Source organism: Ahaetulla prasina, chromosome 17, assembly GCF_028640845.1.
Source record: "Ahaetulla prasina isolate Xishuangbanna chromosome 17, ASM2864084v1, whole genome shotgun sequence".
Classification (NCBI taxonomy): domain Eukaryota; kingdom Metazoa; phylum Chordata; class Lepidosauria; order Squamata; family Colubridae; genus Ahaetulla; species Ahaetulla prasina.
Window position 1 is genome coordinate 13,653,063 of NC_080555.1, and position 16,648 is coordinate 13,669,710.

The 16,648-nt window shown below is 53.3% G+C and overlaps 1 protein-coding gene across 13 annotated transcripts in view; it reads left to right on the top strand.

Annotated features, from left to right (window-relative positions):
* Positions 1-16,648, top strand: part of MEF2D (myocyte enhancer factor 2D) — a 93,195-nt gene that overhangs the window by 61,908 nt on the left and 14,639 nt on the right. For 4 of the 13 annotated variants that reach the window (XM_058160014.1, XM_058160022.1, XM_058160013.1 and 1 more), the window contains exons 3-6: positions 6,621-6,824; positions 12,340-12,474; positions 15,087-15,297; positions 16,094-16,150. In XM_058160014.1, coding sequence (XP_058015997.1) covers positions 6,621-6,824; positions 12,340-12,474; positions 15,087-15,297; positions 16,094-16,150 — 607 coding nt within the window. Of the gene's footprint in view, positions 1-6,620; positions 6,825-11,412; positions 11,854-12,064; positions 12,203-12,339; positions 12,475-15,086; positions 15,298-16,093; positions 16,151-16,648 lie in introns of those variants that run through there. The other 9 variants (XM_058160011.1, XM_058160012.1, XM_058160018.1 and 6 more) reach the window with 6 other exon arrangements.

Consider the following 16,648-nt stretch of genomic DNA (forward strand, 5'->3'; position numbering starts at 1 on the left):
CTGAAGTCCAAGTAAATTATATCGACAGCATTCCTCTGGTCTACTAATTTTGTCACTTTGTCAAAGAATGGAATAAGATTAGTCTGGCATGATCGGTGTTGACAAACCCATGTTGGCTTTTGGTTATTACTTTGTTTGCTTCTAGGTGTTCGGTGATTCGTTGCTTGATTATCTTTTCCAGAATCTTCCCGGTATTGAGGTCAGGCTGATAGGTCTGTAGTTTCCTGGATCTGTTTTTCCTTTTTGAAGATGGGAACTACATCAGCTCTTTTCCAGTCCTCTGGCAGCTCCCTGTGCTCCAGGATCTTTGAAAGATATAGTTCAGTGGTTCTGAGATCACGTCTGCCAGTTCCTTCAGAACCTTGGGGTGTAATCCATCCGGTCCTGGTGATTTGAACTCGTCTAGGGTAGACAGGTGTTCACTTACCATTTTCTTCTCTATTTTAACTTGTGTTTCTAATCTGTTTTTTGTGGTGCTGTTTTTGATAGGTTGGATTGTTTTTTCCTTTTGTGTAAAGACAGATGCAAAAAATGAGTTAAGTAGATCTGCTTTCTCCCTGTTGCTTGTCATCTTCTTGCCACTTTCTCCCAGCAATGGGCCAATTGTTTCCTTGACTTTTTTCTTGTTTTTAACATGTTGGAAGAAGCTTTTTTTGTTATTTTTTTATTATTTGTTTACTACCGGTTCTGTGGGCGTGGCTTGGTGGGCGTGGTATGGCTTGGTGGGCGTGGCTTGGTGAGCGTGGCAGGGGAAGGATACTGTAAAATCTCCATTCCCTCCCCACTCCAGGGGAAGGTTACTGCAAAATCTCCATTTCCTCCCAATCAGACTCGGGAGGCAGAGAATAGATGGGGATGGGGCCAGTCAGAGGTGGTATTTACCAGTTCTCCAAATTACTCAAAATTTCCGCTACCGGTTCTCCAGAACTGATCCGAACCTGCTGAAACCCACCTCTGGAGCAGCTGCAACATCTGAAGGTCAGCTGTTCCACTGGTTCATTGTTCCAACTGTCAGGAAGTTTCTTCTTAATTCCAGCTCTTTGATTATTTTCCATCTGTTGTTTCTTGTCTTGCTTTCTGGTACTTTGGAGAATAAGTTGACCCCCTCTTCTTTGTGGCAGCCCCTCAAATACTGGAATCCTGCTATCATGACATTCCTAGTCCTTTTCTCTGGACTGGCCATACCTAGTTCCTGCAACTGTTCTTTATGTGTTTTAGGCCTCTAATCATCCCAGTTGTTCTTCTCTGCATTTTTTCCAAAGTCTCAACATTTTTTGTGTAGTATGGTGACCAAATCTGGATGCAGTATTCCAGGTGTGGTCTTACTAAGGTTTTATAAAGCAGTACTAATACTTCAGGTGATCTTGATTCTGTACCTCTGTATATACAACCAAGGATTGTATTAGCTTTTTTGGCTGCAGCAGCACACTGCTGGCTCATACTTAAGTGATTGTCCACTAGCACTCCAAAGTCCTTCTCACAGTTACAGAAACCGTTTCCCCCCCACCCAGTTTTTGTTGTGAATGCTACAGATATGCAACTTTCCTGGGGCCCAGCAGCATTCAGGGTCTGAGGAGCACCCGAGGATGGGCAACATGTCAGATTGCTTTCTTCTGTCGTGCTCTAAAGGAGTTTATTATTGCCAGTGTTTGGAAGAGTTTGGGAGTCTCCCCATAGGCCTGGGGTCTCGGTTTGTGCAGCTGTCCATAGAGGAAGATGGGTTTCTGGTTGGTGCAGCTGCCTTCCTTCCTGCTGGCATGGCCAGGGCCTGAAGTGGGTGCCAAGTGGACGGGCTTGTCACAGCAGGAAAAAAAATGCAATTTGTTCAAATATGGGGAAGGTGTACAAGAGATGGTGCAGGGACTGGAGGGAGGAAGAAATGGGTGGAAGCGGAATTTTCTTCCTGATGCATCACCTCTGCCCCCTTCTTCAGATTTCCCCTCGGAAGACGTCCCAGGGAGGCCTCACTTGAACCCATCCCCTTCTCTCCCCGCCCCACTGTCACCCACATCTGCAGCATGGGGTGCCTGGGGCACGCCAGCCTTTCAGGTTTTCGGCTATGCCTGCACATGAAGTGCTGCAGACACAGGCTGATTGAAATAGGAATGCAGTGTGGTTTTGATGCTCTTCTGCCAGCGGCTGCTTCAGAGGAGGTTTTATCTCGTGGGTTCAGTCCTGCAGGAACAGGCGCTGCCCCTTTGGGCCTCCCAGGGCACCTAGCCCACTCTGCCCCTTCGCCTCCTTGGCCCGGCCTTTTCGCTCACGTGCTGGTTCGTTCTCAGGCAATGGGGGAGGGTAGAGAACCAGATGAAAAAAATCTTGCTACAAACATCTGTGCCTCCACATTATGTTTGTGGTTGGGTTTTTTTCCTTCATGGCATCTGTGCACACATTTGTTTATTATTTATTTGTTTACGGTGGTTTGTTAGTGGTTCAGTTGCAAATGGCTCTGAGTGGCTTTTACCAAGCAATGAAAATGTTAACATGGAACCACAATAGGCAGAGCGAACTCCTCCGGTGGCTGGCATTACCCAATGCTGGTGAAGACTCCCTTCTGCAGAGTCATGTTGTCCTGGATGTTCCATGGAGGAGGCCACTATTGAGAAGGGCCTGCAGAAACCCTTCTCTTGGTCAAGGGGTCTCAAAGGGTCTCAGGGGTCTTCACATCCTGATCTTAAAAGAAGGCTCTGAAAAGTACAGGAGCTGATTGGGGGGGGGTGTCCCATGGGGGAGCCCTAACTCCTGTGTAGCTGCAAATTCTTGCTAGATGAAGCCTCCAGATGTCACTGAGTCCGGCCCTGTCCAAAGCCAGCGTCAGGCAGGGACAAGCTTACTGCAGCCTCTTCCTCCTCCTGTCATTTGGCCAAAGTGTACTTGGGGGCAGAGAACGAGCTGGACAGAGGAATTATCCTCCTTTTAAAATAAAGAGCCAGTCATGCGGCAGTTTCAAGGCTGGGGAGCCATGGCAGCATCTCCCTCCCTCCCTCAACCCAAGAGAGGCTCTGGGCTGAAACGGTCCCCAAGAGCAGCTGAGGGGCATAACCATGTCCCTCTGTCCAGGCATGGCCTTGTGCCATAATGCTGGTCGTACAAAACCCACCGATCCATGGCAGGTACAGATCTTGTCCCAATGAGCAGCCAAGGGAAGCTGGTGGCAGGCATGGCTGCCTCCCTCGGAAGACCAGGCCAGAGAATTGCCCTTGGGGGTGACAGGTTTATTGGGCCTCCTGCAATAGAGATCGAATTGGCTGGACAACCCAAAGTCAGCCAAGAGCCTCTGCAGCTGAAAAAGACCAAGGAGGGGTCCCTGTCTCACCTGAAGGGAAGGCAAATTCCTCTCCTCAGCTGCAGACCCCTGCCCTCCCCCGGGGGGGGGGGACAACAACCAGGTGGGTCACTCTCAAATTTTGAAATGTAATTTTAACGTGACATTTTTAAATCCATGAAGAGTGATAACAGAAACAGACTCACTTTCTGTCTCGAAGGCTTGGCCCCTTTGCTCAGAGCAAGCCCAGGTCTTGCGATGAAAGAGGGTCCTGCCTGCAGACCCCTTTCTCCATTCCCCAGAGGGGCTCATACGGAGAGCAACCCCCTCTGAACTTTCTGGGTAGGGGTCTCCTTGTCCTGCACCCACCCCTCTGCCTTTCCCTCTGCAACTGGGTCCCTGAGGGCCAGCCATGCCTGGGAGGGAAGGGCTGACGGGCTGAGTTTTCTCCCATGCTGGTCCCAGCACCTAGAGGAGCCCCAGCTAGGCTGGTGGGGCTGAGCAAGGGCCTGTTCTCCCCTTCCAGAGACTGAAGCCAGAGGAGAGTGCCATGGGCAGCTGAGGGAAGGGCCTGTGGGGCGTCCAGGAGAGGCATGGGCCCTCCTGGCAGATGAGAGGAGAAGCACTTATTTCCTCCCCCCCCCCATCTGGGAAGGGGGGGGTATTGGGAGTCGGAAGGCTTCGTCCAGATGAGGCGGCCGCTTCCTGGCAATTGGACGTCTGGCATTTCCTGGGTGGAGGGCACCTCCTTTTCCACAAAATCCTCGTTCCGGTGTGTAGCTTCAAGGTGCACAAAGAGGCTGCCCGGAACACCAGGCAGGGCAAGGCTCCCTGGCTTGAGGAGAGGGTATCTGAGGCTCAGATTCAGCAGAGGCTGCTCCTATTGTAGCCACCGCTAGAAAAGCTGGGCTCCAGCCGGGGTGGGCATTGGGTTGCTTGGCTTTGCCCTTCTGGCTTCCTCTTCCCCATCCCCCAATTCCCTGCCCAGCATTTGGGAAGTCAGCGTAATCCTGCCCTTCGATTCACCCTGGCTGCCCTTGCCAGCCCTGTGAGGATGGGAGGGCTCAGCAGCCTTGCCCTGGGATGGCAGGTCGGAGAAGGGAAGTGGCTGCCTGCCGCTGAACTCCCAGCGCTGCTGCCACCACAGAGCCTGGCCACGTGACTGCCCAGCAGAGGAAGGACCGAAGCTGATCCCACTTCCTAAGGGGGGGGGGGAGGCATGGTGGTGTGTCCTTCAGCACTCCGGTGGATGAAAGGCGATTAGGACTCAATCTTATTAACCACTTTGCAGCCTGTGCAAAGACACAGAAGGGGGACCGGGACCGTCTCCCTCCCGCCACTCTGCTTCAAGGCTGCCTGCTGGCCCTTCCCTCCCTTGCAGCTGCTGAGCCAGCTCTCGCCTCATGACCTTTCAGAAAGTGGGTGCCTCCTCTTAGGGCTTAGGGCAGGGTCTCCAACCTTGGTCTGGCTGGCTGAGGAACTCTGGGAGTTGAAGTCCACCAGTCTTAAAGGGACCAAGGTTGGAGGCCCCTGGCTTAGGAGACCTCCATAGAGCCAGATCAAGAACCAAGGAAGGCCGCTGGTCTAGAAAGATGGAAGTGAGCTGAGATGCATGCTGGAGGAAGGCCCTGGCACGAGGGAACCGCAGCCATCGGGGTTGGGCCACTGGCAGGAGAGATCAAATTGGCCGAGATTGGCTGATCCCAAAGCCCCCCATTTATGCTAAGGAGAAAATGCATTTGCTTTTTAAAAAACGAGGGCAGAAGCTCCGAACGACTGGGAAGAGAAATGGAGTTTATTCCATGTCTCCAGAAGCCTCAGAATTAATTGCCAGAAATCTCCTGGGATCTGAAGGAAAAGCCCAGGATTAGTTGAGACACAGGGAACTTTTTTTTAAGGACTTTTGTATTTATTCTCTTTTTACAAGTTCAGTAATTGTATATTTTATGCAACTTGGATCTCTTGATGACAGAGTTGTTTTTAAACCCATCACGTTATAATCTGCCTTGTTTCCTCATAATTAAATACCTTTTTTCCTGCCAGATCCTTTTAAGTGATTATAGTTGAACACATTTTCATTTTTATCTCCTTTACCACTAAATGTTTGGAATGTCACTTAAAGCTAAAAAAAAGATTATATCTCTTTCTTTTTTAAAAAAAAAGATTTTATTCACCTCTTACGAGAGTGTCCCATCTCCTGAAGGAAGGGTTGATTCTTAGGCAAGGGGATGGTTATAGAATTTATTTTGCTCCCCCCCATATTTTGCAAAAAGAAAACAGCCCAGATTGTGGAATCCTTGTCCCATATTAGGGTTACTGTTAGCACCCCAGATTTGTGTCCCCTAGAAGAGAAGCAGCCACTGAATCTAAACCTAAATGGGCCTAAAGAGTCTTGTAATTTTTTGGTTTGGGTTCTAAATCCTTTTCTGGACACTTTGATATCTTCCCTCAAGGGTCAGGGACCACAGCAGTTCCCTTCTAGAGAGGAGGGGGGATTGTATGCCCCACCTTAAAACAGGAGCCTTTAAATGTTAGAGCTTCTTTCCCCATTGCCTGCTTGCCCAGAGGAGGTGAAACAAGTCAGTTTATCCACAGCACAAAGGAACAAAAGCACTTTTAAAAAAAGCAGATAAAGATAGAGTTTGGGAACCTCTGCTGAAGTTTTCTAGTGCAGTCCTCCAGAAACCTGCTCCCCGCTTGCTGTTTCGTTTGCAGATAAGAAGTTGGGCTGATGGGTCAGAGAGGCTCCGTATTTTATTTCTTTATTATCAAATAGCTTCCCTCTTGCCAACTAAAGCCGGCCTTAGTGAGGGTTCTCCTAATGGCTAGCCCAAAGCTGTGCCACTCAGGGCTCGGGGTGGGGTGGGGTGGGGTGTTGAAGACTGTATGGGGGGGCATTGTCCAGCAGTAGGGAGGGGGGAGGCTAAGGGAGCCAGGAAGGTTTCAGTTTTTCCTGCGTCCTTCATTTCTGGGCCTGCTTAGTCTGATTTTGACCTAAGACACAGTCGAGATCCTTTCATGCGAGGCTTCACCAACAAACCTCAGCGTTGTACAAGAAGGGAGCCTGTATGGCTGTTGCACTAAGATACCTCAGTTGAGGGAGTATAAGTCATGCATAACACAGGCCCAAGGGAACTAGCCTTCGCAGCCACTTCGAGGCAGCCTCCACCTTGAGAGAAGAGAGGAGAAAGAAAGGGGTGTCGGGGCCAAGACAGAGAACTGAGCTCCACTTCCTAGGTTTCCTCCCGATTCTGGCTCCCGAACCTGGGGCGGGGAATCCGGACGGTTTCCAATGTGGGGCACATCTCCTGGGCTCCCCTCTCCCTGCACTGAGGTTGGCCGCTCTCTGCTGCAGGTGACGTTCACCAAGCGGAAGTTTGGGCTGATGAAGAAGGCCTACGAGCTGAGCGTCCTGTGCGACTGCGAGATCGCCCTCATCATCTTCAACCACTCCAACAAGCTCTTCCAGTATGCCAGCACAGACATGGACAAGGTGCTGCTGAAGTACACTGAGTACAACGAGCCCCACGAGAGCCGGACCAACGCAGACATCATCGAGGTACAGTGCCCCGTCCTTGCCCGGGAAGGGGGTCCCACTCCTGGGGTCACTCTCCATGCCAGAGACCAGCTGGAGAGCCTGGGTTAGCTCGGTGGATTTGATCCCTGCTGGGGCTCCGGGAAGAATTTTGGGAGAATTTTGGCCTTGCTTCATGACCATTGAGCTGACCAAGTGGGCCGGGGGTGCCCGTATCCTAAGCCACAGAAAATGAGCAAACCCTCATCAACTGCACTACCTTGAAGTGGCTCCATTCAGCCTGTGACGCGGCTGCCCCAAAGGGGACAACCTTAAGCAGCTGCTTGAGGTTGGTGTGCTTCTTCCTGGGGTAGGGAGGGAACTTGGTCAAGGGCCTGGGACCACAGACAGCTTAGGGCCACCACTGTGGCCATGCAGAGCGTGAATGCTGCTTGCTCAGGAGGACTGACCAGAGGTCAGTGAGAGAGTCCTGGGACGGAGCGTGGCCGGCTGGCCTCTGGAGCTTTCTGAGGACCAGCCTGGCCCTCCGGCCGCCTCTGTGCCCGGATGGCTTCCCAAAGAGGGACCGAGGGAGATGCCGCTGCTGCCATTTCTTTGTCACCTTTCAATGAAAATTTGCCCGTGGGTGGCTCTCTCTGTGCTTGGCAGGATCTAGACAAATGAATGGTTTGGCTGGGTAATTATTGACATTACAAGTGAGCAGAAATTAAGGCACACAAAACCTTTAGTCATTCAATTTATCTGCTCAAGATGGGAGAGAATAGGAAGGGGGAGGGGGAGGAATCATTCTGAAGGGAGGGGGTGGGGATTTTGTGCCAGGTGCACACTAAGGCACTCACTTGCACTCTCTCACTCACACACACACACACACACACACACACACACAGTCACTGTAAGTTGAATAGAATTTGAGAGTCATATTCCATTTGGGGAACAACACTTGAGCTGTTTAGGAACATCCAGCCTTTGTTGACCGCATTTCAAAGTCCACTGTGAGGCTGGGGGGGGCGGGGGGGGGGAGTCTGACTTGGCTTCTCCCTTTTCTGCCCCAAGCCATCCATCACTTTCCAGGCCTCCCCACCAAAACGGGTCTCCTGCAGGGCTGCTGAAGACCCTGCCAGCCAGGGAGCATGAGGCTTTTGCGGGGGAGGGGGGGCTTATCTTTGGTGGGGTCTAGGCGAGTGAGGTCACACGTGGGACGGGCTCCGTTGGCAGTGCCCCAGTTGGCCCTTCACTGTAATCCTTTGGGGCAGTGGTGAAATCCAATTTTTTTTTACTACAGGTTCTGTGGGAATGGCTTGGTGGGCGTGGCAGGGATCCTGCAAAATCCCCATTCCCTCCCCATTCCTGGGGGAAGGATATTACAAAATCTCCATTCCCACCCCACTCTGGGGCTAGCCAGAGGTGGTATTTGCCGGTTCTCCAAACTACTCAAAATTTCCACTACCGGTTCTCCAGAATCTGACAGAACCTGCTGGATTTCACCTCCTGCTTTGGGGGAGTGAGGAAGGTGCAGGGAATTTTTTATTATTATTTTTTTTGAATTTATATCCCGCCCTTCTCCAAAGACTCAGGGCGGCTTACAATGTGTTAAGCAATAGTCTTCATCCATTTGTATATTATATACAAAGTCAACTTTTATTGCCCCCCCAACAATCTGGGTCCTCATTTTACCTACCTTATAAAGGATGGAAGGCTGAGTCAACCTTGGGCCTGGTGGGACTTGAACTTGCAGTAATTTCAAGCAGCTGTGTTAATAACAGACTGCTTAGTCTGTTGAGCCACCAGAGGCCCCTGTGGCTGTGCCCATTCCAGGGATGGCCGTAGTGGCTGAGCACCTTCTGGCATGAGCCTCCCCCGGCGCATCCAGGAGAATCCTCGGCTGCATCCAGCCGCCTGCCTGACCCACCAGCCCCAGGTAGCCCGAAGGCTGTGGCAAGCAAACGAGAATTGCCTCCCCTTGTTTCCTATAAAGCGCCATGTTGGGCGAAGCAGCATTTCCAGACAGTATGGTTGGAAACGTGAAAAGTGTCATGGAACTGCTAAGATAAGCTCCTCTCATTGAAAAGCCCCCATCTTGGCCCACCCCCTCCACATCCCCCCCCCGGCTTCTCTGCAGATCAAATGCCACCCTGGGCTTGTTTGGCAGTTGGCGCAAAGCTACCAGGGAAGTCACTTGGGGCAGAGGAGAAGCAAAATGGGTTAATCCAGGTAATGGCCAGGAAATCAACTAATCTGAATGAAGGATTAGGGCTGTCCTAGATAGGGCTGCCTTCCCTGGGGTCCTCACTGCTGCGTGTGTGTGTGTGTGTGTGTGTGTGTGTGTGTGTGTGTCCCTCCCTGCCACCTTCCTTACTGACTTCATCATCCTCGCCTTCCAGAAGGGCTGTCTCCATACAGAAGGGGCCTCTTTGGTGAGAGCTTCATCCCTTTCCGAATCCAAACGGAAATGCTACCCTATCCATTTTCCTTCCCAATTTCTTTAACAATCTTGAGTATTTTGAACAACCTTGAACATTTTCTTGCTTAACATTACAGTTAAACTGGGGAATGAAAGGAGAAGTGGGTCATTTTGGCTGGCACAACAGTCCCCAAATCGGTGGTGGGTACTGTGGACCCAGAGCTGAGCGGTGAACGGTGGGCTTCCTGCCTGAAATGTTTGCCTTCTGTTGGTGATGTGAGACTGATGCCCCCCCAGCCCTTCCTTCTGCCATGTGCTGCCCTTGAGCCAGCCTTTCTCCATCCTGTAGATGTTTCTTTCCTTTTTCTTGCCTGGCTGCACGGCTTTCATTTGCTCCCTGTTACATTCCATTCTGTCTGCTTCCACCCACACTTCTAGCCCCAGTCTGTTTGAACTCCCCCCCCCCCGCTCTCCCAAGCAGGGGTCTTCGGCCGCCCTCCTAAAGACCACCTGAGCCCCTTTTCCAGGTCTTGGGTTTGCACGCCAGCCGTGGCTCTCATCTGCCCTCAGCTCCTGGCACAAAGTGCCCTTCTTGTGTGCTGGGGGGGGGGGGGGCAGTGAAGGGCTGCAGAAAGATGCTGCTTGGCCCAGTTTTCTTTGTCCGGGGGGGGGGGGGGGGGACGGAATCCAATGGCAACAAGAAGCAGAGCGGGGATGGAGGAGGAATCGTGGGGAGTGTTTACTCCACTACTGCATCCACCCCCCCATCTTCCTTGGCACAAACTTTCTGACTGAGATGGGTGGCCCAGTGTGGAGGTGGGGCTCAGAGAAGAGACCTTTTCAGTTGGTGGCCATTTTGTAATGCTGGTGAGGCTTTGCGGCTGCTGCGTTTCCCCTCCTTCCTGAGCTCTTCGGCTGGCTCTTGCTCCCCCCACCCCCCACATCCGCATTCAAGCCTTTGGGGGTCTTTCCTGAATTTTGGGTGGGGATGCTTCTTTGCTGCTGACCTCACCCGCCTCCCCGAAAGTGAGTTTCCCACTTGTGTCCTTGTTCCTGTGCCCCCTCCCCCCCATTTGTAAAAGGACAGGATTGCAGGATCGACCTTGCAAGTTGGAGCCGAGGTCAGCAGGGGCTGCACAGTTGCGTCCCGTGTGGGCCACATCTGGACCACTTTGAAAGGAGCCACGTCCCACGATAGCTGCTGCGTGGCAGAGCCCAGCTGGAAGGCTGGGAAGCCAGATGTGGCTGCCGGTCGAGCTGCTGTCTTCTGGGTTTTGTGCTGGTTTTTCAGCACGGTTGCAAGGCTGGTTATGAGCAAGAGCCTTATTTTGATTTTGTTTGTTTGTTTGCTATTTATTAAATTTAAATGCCACGGAGAGGTGTTCCACACCAGCCCCTCCCGGCTCTCCCTGGTCCTTCTGGGCTCCAGAACCACTTCCTCTTCCTCTTCTAAGGGCAGACGCTGGCCTTTGGGGCAGCCCCACCCGGGAGAGCTGGAAAGGGCATGCGGGGGAAGGGGCTGAGCTGCCCTTCCAGGAGGGGGGGAGGAAAGAGGACAGCTGCTCTAAGCCTTGCTCGGTGCCTGAATCATAGCCGGCTGCCTCCTCTAACCCCGATGGCTCAGGGGAAAGTTTGGCACTATTGGATTCTAGCTCTCCCCCCTCCCTCCCTCTCTCTCCCTTTCTCTTTCTCTCTCCCTCTCCCTCCCTCCCACCCCTTCCCTCTCCTTCTCCCTCCCCCTTTCTCCCCCTCCCTCTTTCTCTCCCTCCCTCCCTCCCTCTCTCACTTTCTCTTTCTCTCTCTCCCTCTCCATCTTCCTCTCCTCCCTCCCTCCCTCCCTCCCACCCCTTCCTCTCCTTCTCCCTCCCTCCCTCCCCTCCTCTTCTCTCCCTCCCTCCTCTCTAGCTTTCTCCATCTTCCTCTCCTCCCCTCTCCTCCCCTCTCTCCCTCCCTCTCTCCTCCCCTCTCTCCCTCCCCTCTCTCCCTCCCCTCTCTCCCCTTGCCCCTCTCTCCTCCCTCTCTTTCCTTCCCATCACTCTCCCCTTCCCCCCCTCTCTCTTTCTCCCTCTCCCTCTCTTTCCCTCCCTCTCCATCTTCCCCTCTCCCTCCCTCCCTCCCTCTCTCACACACACACACGCACAAGCACACACGGAGACCCCTTTCAATTTCTCATTAGCCCAACAAGAGATCAAGACTTCTCCCGGAGCTTGCTGCAATTTGACTTTCCGAAAGCATTGGCAAGAGGGGGCTCCGTAATGGGGTCTAATTGCTTCTGGTATTTTGAAAACACAATGATTAAGTGTGGCAGCGGAAGGCAGCCTTCAAATCAGCTGCCATGCCTGGAATAAATACTTGGTAAACACGGCGTTTGATGTTCTCGTGACACGCATGGGAAGTGTGCAGCTGCTTCTCTTCTGCCTGGGAAGAGATGGGCCTCGAGCGAGGGGGACGCGGAAGACCCACCAAGCAGGTTCTCAAGATTCCTCCAGATCCATGGGATCTCTGTCCAGTTCCTTCCTTTTATTTCCTGGAATTGAGTTCTGGGGTTCTGCCATTGTCTCCAGCAAGCCGAGCCACCTCCTGCTGGCCCTGGGCACTCCAGTGACCACCGATCAGCCCTGGCCTGGCCTGAGGTCCACGCTGACCCAGCAGGTGCACGAGTGGAGCCAGGAACGGCAGGGGAGGCCCAGGGGAGGGGGCTGTGGGGTGGCTGAGGGGTGGGAGGGAGGAAGGGAGAGGTTGCCATGAGTCTCCTCCTCCGCTTGAGCCAGTGGGACCTGGACTATTGTCCCCTCCCAGGTGCCAACCGCTCTGCCCTCCACCGAGGAGGCCCCACCTGAACATCTCCCGGTTGTGCTTTCAGACCTTAAGAAAGAAAGGCTTTAATGGTTGTGAGAGTCCCGAACCTGACGGGGAAGACTCCATTGACCAGAGCCCTCTGACGGAGGACAAGTACCGCAAAGCCAGTGAGGACCTGGACAACTTCTTCAAGCGCTACGGCGTAAGTAGCTGCCCCCAGCCGGCCAGAAACCCCTCACCATCTCTCTCTCTCTCTCTCTTCTCTCTCGTTCTCGTCTGTTTGTTGGATTCGACCTTCCCCCCCCCCCCCACAACCTCCCTTCCACACTGGCCGGACAGGCGCTGAACAAGAAGCATAGAGAGGGTGAGAGCCCCGACGGGGAGGACATCTTTACTCTGACACCCCAGACTGAAGAAAAGTATAAAAAGATTGATGAGGAGTTTGATAAAATGATGCAGACTTACAGGCTCACAGTGAGTAACGGGGGGTGGGGGGCAGCCCACTCGCTCCCCTCCGCATGGCAAGGGCAGCTGCCGAACCGTGTGCCCTGCACATTGTGCAGCCCTGCACGTCCTCCAGGCATTAACACGCGTGTGGACGCTCTTCCCTGACATCTGCTTGCCTGGCCAAGACCCTCCCAAAAGCCTGGGGGGAACAAAGGGCCCGGGGGAGGGGGGGCAGGCAGGGGCTTGGTCCCCTGAGGAGATCAAGAAGGAAGGGACTCTGCAGGGAAAGGCAGGTTCTGCCCTCTGTGCTTTCTGACACAGGTTCCCTCCCCCCAGGAGAGAGTCTGCCTCCCCTCCCTCTGGGCATCAGGCCAGACTGGCTTTATTTATTTAGCATTTATTTATTAAACAAATGTATATAACCGCCCAACTCTCACATAGGTGACGGCACATTTTTTTACAAAATGTAAAAAAAAACCCATCCTATAAGAACAACGCCCTCCACCAGCCTTTCTCTCTGCTTTCAACTCTCTTCGGTTTGAGAGTCTCCGTGCAAAAACAGCAGCAGCTGTGAAACAGGCTGACTTTGCTTTGGTGGGCAGGAGACCCAAAGGTGGCTGGGGCCTGTTTTGCGCCCCCTCCCCCCCCACCGCCGCCCCAACTGGAGGGAAGCGCCTCTGAGGGGTGTGTGGCCTGAAAATGGCTTGAGAGGATGCGGCTGGGGTCACCCTTGATGGGGACACGCAGTGAGGTGCCTTGTCTGGGCTCCACTCCTCAGCAGCTGAGGGGCTAACAGGAGAATGTGGGCCCTGAACTGGCTCCAGAGGCTCCTCCAGGGATGATAATACTGAGTCAGAGTCACAGGTCTGAAGGGGGTGAAGACAGACGGGGGGGGGTGGTTTGGGAGGAGAGGGGGACTGCATGAGCTTCCTGAGAGAATTAACCCCCACCTAACCCTCTGCCTAACTAGCTAGTAACCCAAGCTGTGCCCGGCCAGAGCTTCGGTGTCATCCCCCAGAGCTGTGGGCCTCCTTTGCAGCTCCTGGCAGTCCAGCCCCCCCTCTTCTTCTCTTCCTGCCCCACAAGGTCCAGTCTGTTCATGAGACCAAGAGGAGGTTGGGGGTGGCTGAAGGCAGAAGAAACAGAGAAGGTGGCAGCAGACCCCAGACTCTTCCCCAAAGCAAGTGCCATGTTTACGGTCCCAAGGCAATGGGGTGGGAAAGGCAATGGGGCCAAGGCTTTCTGCTGAGACCGGTATGGGGGAGAAAGCAACTCCGCTCTGATTAGATTCCAGAGAGGTCACTGGAGTCAGGCAGTGCCAGGGCCGGACCCTTCTGGCTGCTCAGTCTGGGGCCCTTCTGACCGAGCAGCTTCCAGCCAAGATCCATCCTTACCTGTGGGAAAGGAGCACACCAAGCAGAGGAGGTTGCAACCTCTGGAAAGGCAGGCCGCTCTGAGCATCCTCCAGGGCTTTGCACACTCATATGCAACTCACCAACTTCAGGGATTTCCCCCACGTTGCCGCAACAGCAGCAACCCCTGAAAACTTCAGACGCAGCGCAGGGAAAGTGCTGTGGCTGTCCAGTAAATAGGGGAATTAAAGCCACCAGATTCTTGTAGTGATTTAAACCATGGCTTTGAAGGTGTGAATATTCTCAGTTGGCATCAAAAAGACAACACTGGAGGCACCTGCTAGTTACCCTTCCTTGGAGTGGATGGGTACCCCAGAAGCCCTAGGACCCCGAGACCTTGGCCAAAGTTTCATGAGTGTCTCTTCAGCAAAACTTTCCCCACCAAGCACCCATGCAGGGACCTCAGAGGGTAGCTAGTCCACCTTCCTGCTGGATGAATCCTGCACTTAACAGCATTCCTGCAAAAAGTCCTCCCCACTCCGAAGGCAGCCCCTCCTGCTAGCAAAGAAGAACATGGTTTCATTTCTTGCCATGCGACTCTTGTGTGCCCTCTCTGATTAAAATGCCCGACTCTTTCACTCCTCTGCAGTTGGGCAGCTTGTAAGGTCATCTAAAAATGAAGTAATAATTTTTTAGCCAGCCTCCCCACCCACCCCCCACATCCTGACTGTCCTGCTTGCTCATCTCCCAGGCTTCTCCCTTTGGCAGGGCCCAAAATGCATCTCTGGAGAGCGGCTGCAGAACGCAGAGGCTCCTGACCGTGCTGGGTGTGTGGAGTTGAGTGGTTGTTCCTTTTGTTCTTGCCCAGTTTGTATCAGGCTTTCTCCTCCTTACATGCCTGCTGTGAAGCCAACTTCTCTCTTCCTCCATTTCTGTCTTTGACTTTCGGGATTATTTTTGCTCACTGAGGACTTTCACACCCTCCGTCCTGCTTGGTCTGAGGGATGAACGTCCAGAGTTGCTCCATCAGCTTTAGATCCGTCAAACGGGAGAATTGTGCCGGATGAACATTGTCTGAGAACTGAATTTGTCAGAGATTTTGTTCGCATCCCAACATTCCTGGTTCAGGGCATCTCTGTGGGCCTGGGAAGCCCCGATTCCTTGGAATCCAAAGTCTCTGACAGCCTCTTGTTGCTGAGTGGCTGATCCTGCCAGGCGCTGGTGGCAGAGGAGCCTTTGCCCTCGCTGCCAGGGCTCAGCCTCCTTTCCTGCCCCTTCTCTCTCCAGTCCTCCGTTCCTGCTCCCAACTTTGCCATGCCTGTGACGGTGCCAGTGACCAACCAGAACGCCCTGCCCTTCAGCAACCCCGGGGGCTCCCTAGTGACCCCATCGTTAGTGACTTCCTCCTTGACCGACCCCCGATTGCTGTCCCCGCAGCAGCCGGCCCTCCAGCGCAACACCGTCTCCCCGGCGCTCCCGCAGAGGCCGGCCAGTGCAGGTACGGCCTTCTCCCTCCTCCTCCTCCTCAGGGGCTTCTTAGGCAGCGTAAAGGGAATTGTGCAGACCCAAAAGAGCAAAAAGCCATAGAAGGAGCCTTGATGTATTCAAGCAAAGGTTTGCCGAAGGTCAGTGGGCCAGGCCCAAACCTCAGGGCTGGGGAAACGAGCAGACAAACGGGGACAAGGTAATCTTGGCGATTTATAGTTGTGGGTAGATAACAGAAGCCCAGCGAGTCCTCGACTTATGACTGCAGTGGAGCCTGCCCAGTACGATCGTCAGCTGTGAAGATCATTAAGCAGGTCATCCCATGACCAATGCAGTTTTATTATCTTTTTTGTGGTGGTCATTAAGCAAATCCACTAATGTCATTAAGTGAATCCTCTAAGCAAATGCCGGTGTCATTAAGCAAACACATTGTTCCCTACGGGGGCTTTTGGGCAAAAGCTGGAAGTAAATGCCAGTTTTTTGGAAAAAAGTGTCATAAATTTAGTTCTTTGGCCAACAGCTGTAAACAGCATTTTACAATTCTGGCCATTTTTTTCATGCACGGTGATTGATCTGAAAGGTGATCCAGATGTGTCCAGACATGATTTTTGCACGCAGATGTGCTTCATGGGATGCCCAGCTCACGATTTTGGGAACGTGGACAGGCGTAGCCTAAGGTGGTCATTCTGCCATGATTCCCCCTCCCATTGGAAAGGGGGTGCTCAGAGGAGCAAAGTGCCTCTGGTGGGACCCTCTTGCTTGAATGGGGCTCCAGATGCAACTGACCTTGGCCTCTGGCTTCTTCCTAGGGGCGATGCTCGGAGGGGAGCTTGGCAACACGAACGGAGCCTGTCCCAGCCCCGTGGGTGAGTAGCTGCAGCCGAGTAGCCGGCCTGAGGGGGCTCAGGGTTCTGGGGAGGCTCAGAGAGCCCGGGAAGGCCCCAGCACTTGGAATAGGCTCTGAGCCCCCCTCCCCCTCTCCCCCCCCCGCCCCATGACCTTCACCTCCAATTTCCCCCACCCCCTTTGCAGTTTTGGCTCCTGCTAGACAGCTGAGCCAGAGAGTCGGCTGAGGGCAGAACAGATGCAGGAGGAGCAGCTGGCCTCAGGCCTTTTTGGGGTGGCCGAGAAGGAAGGGGGCAGCTGAGACTCCGAAGGAGCAAGTCAGGGGGAGTGGGGGGGTTGATTTCACATGAGGGAGAGCTAGACGATCCCCGATTGGGTTCCCTCTGCCACTAGCCTGAATGTTGAGCAGCAATTCTTTATATTGTTTCTGAATGTGCACTGAGATACATACATATTATATGAAGAGGGGGGCTGTCAGGTGGCCATAACCCCCCTCCAAAAAAAACGAGAGAAGAGGC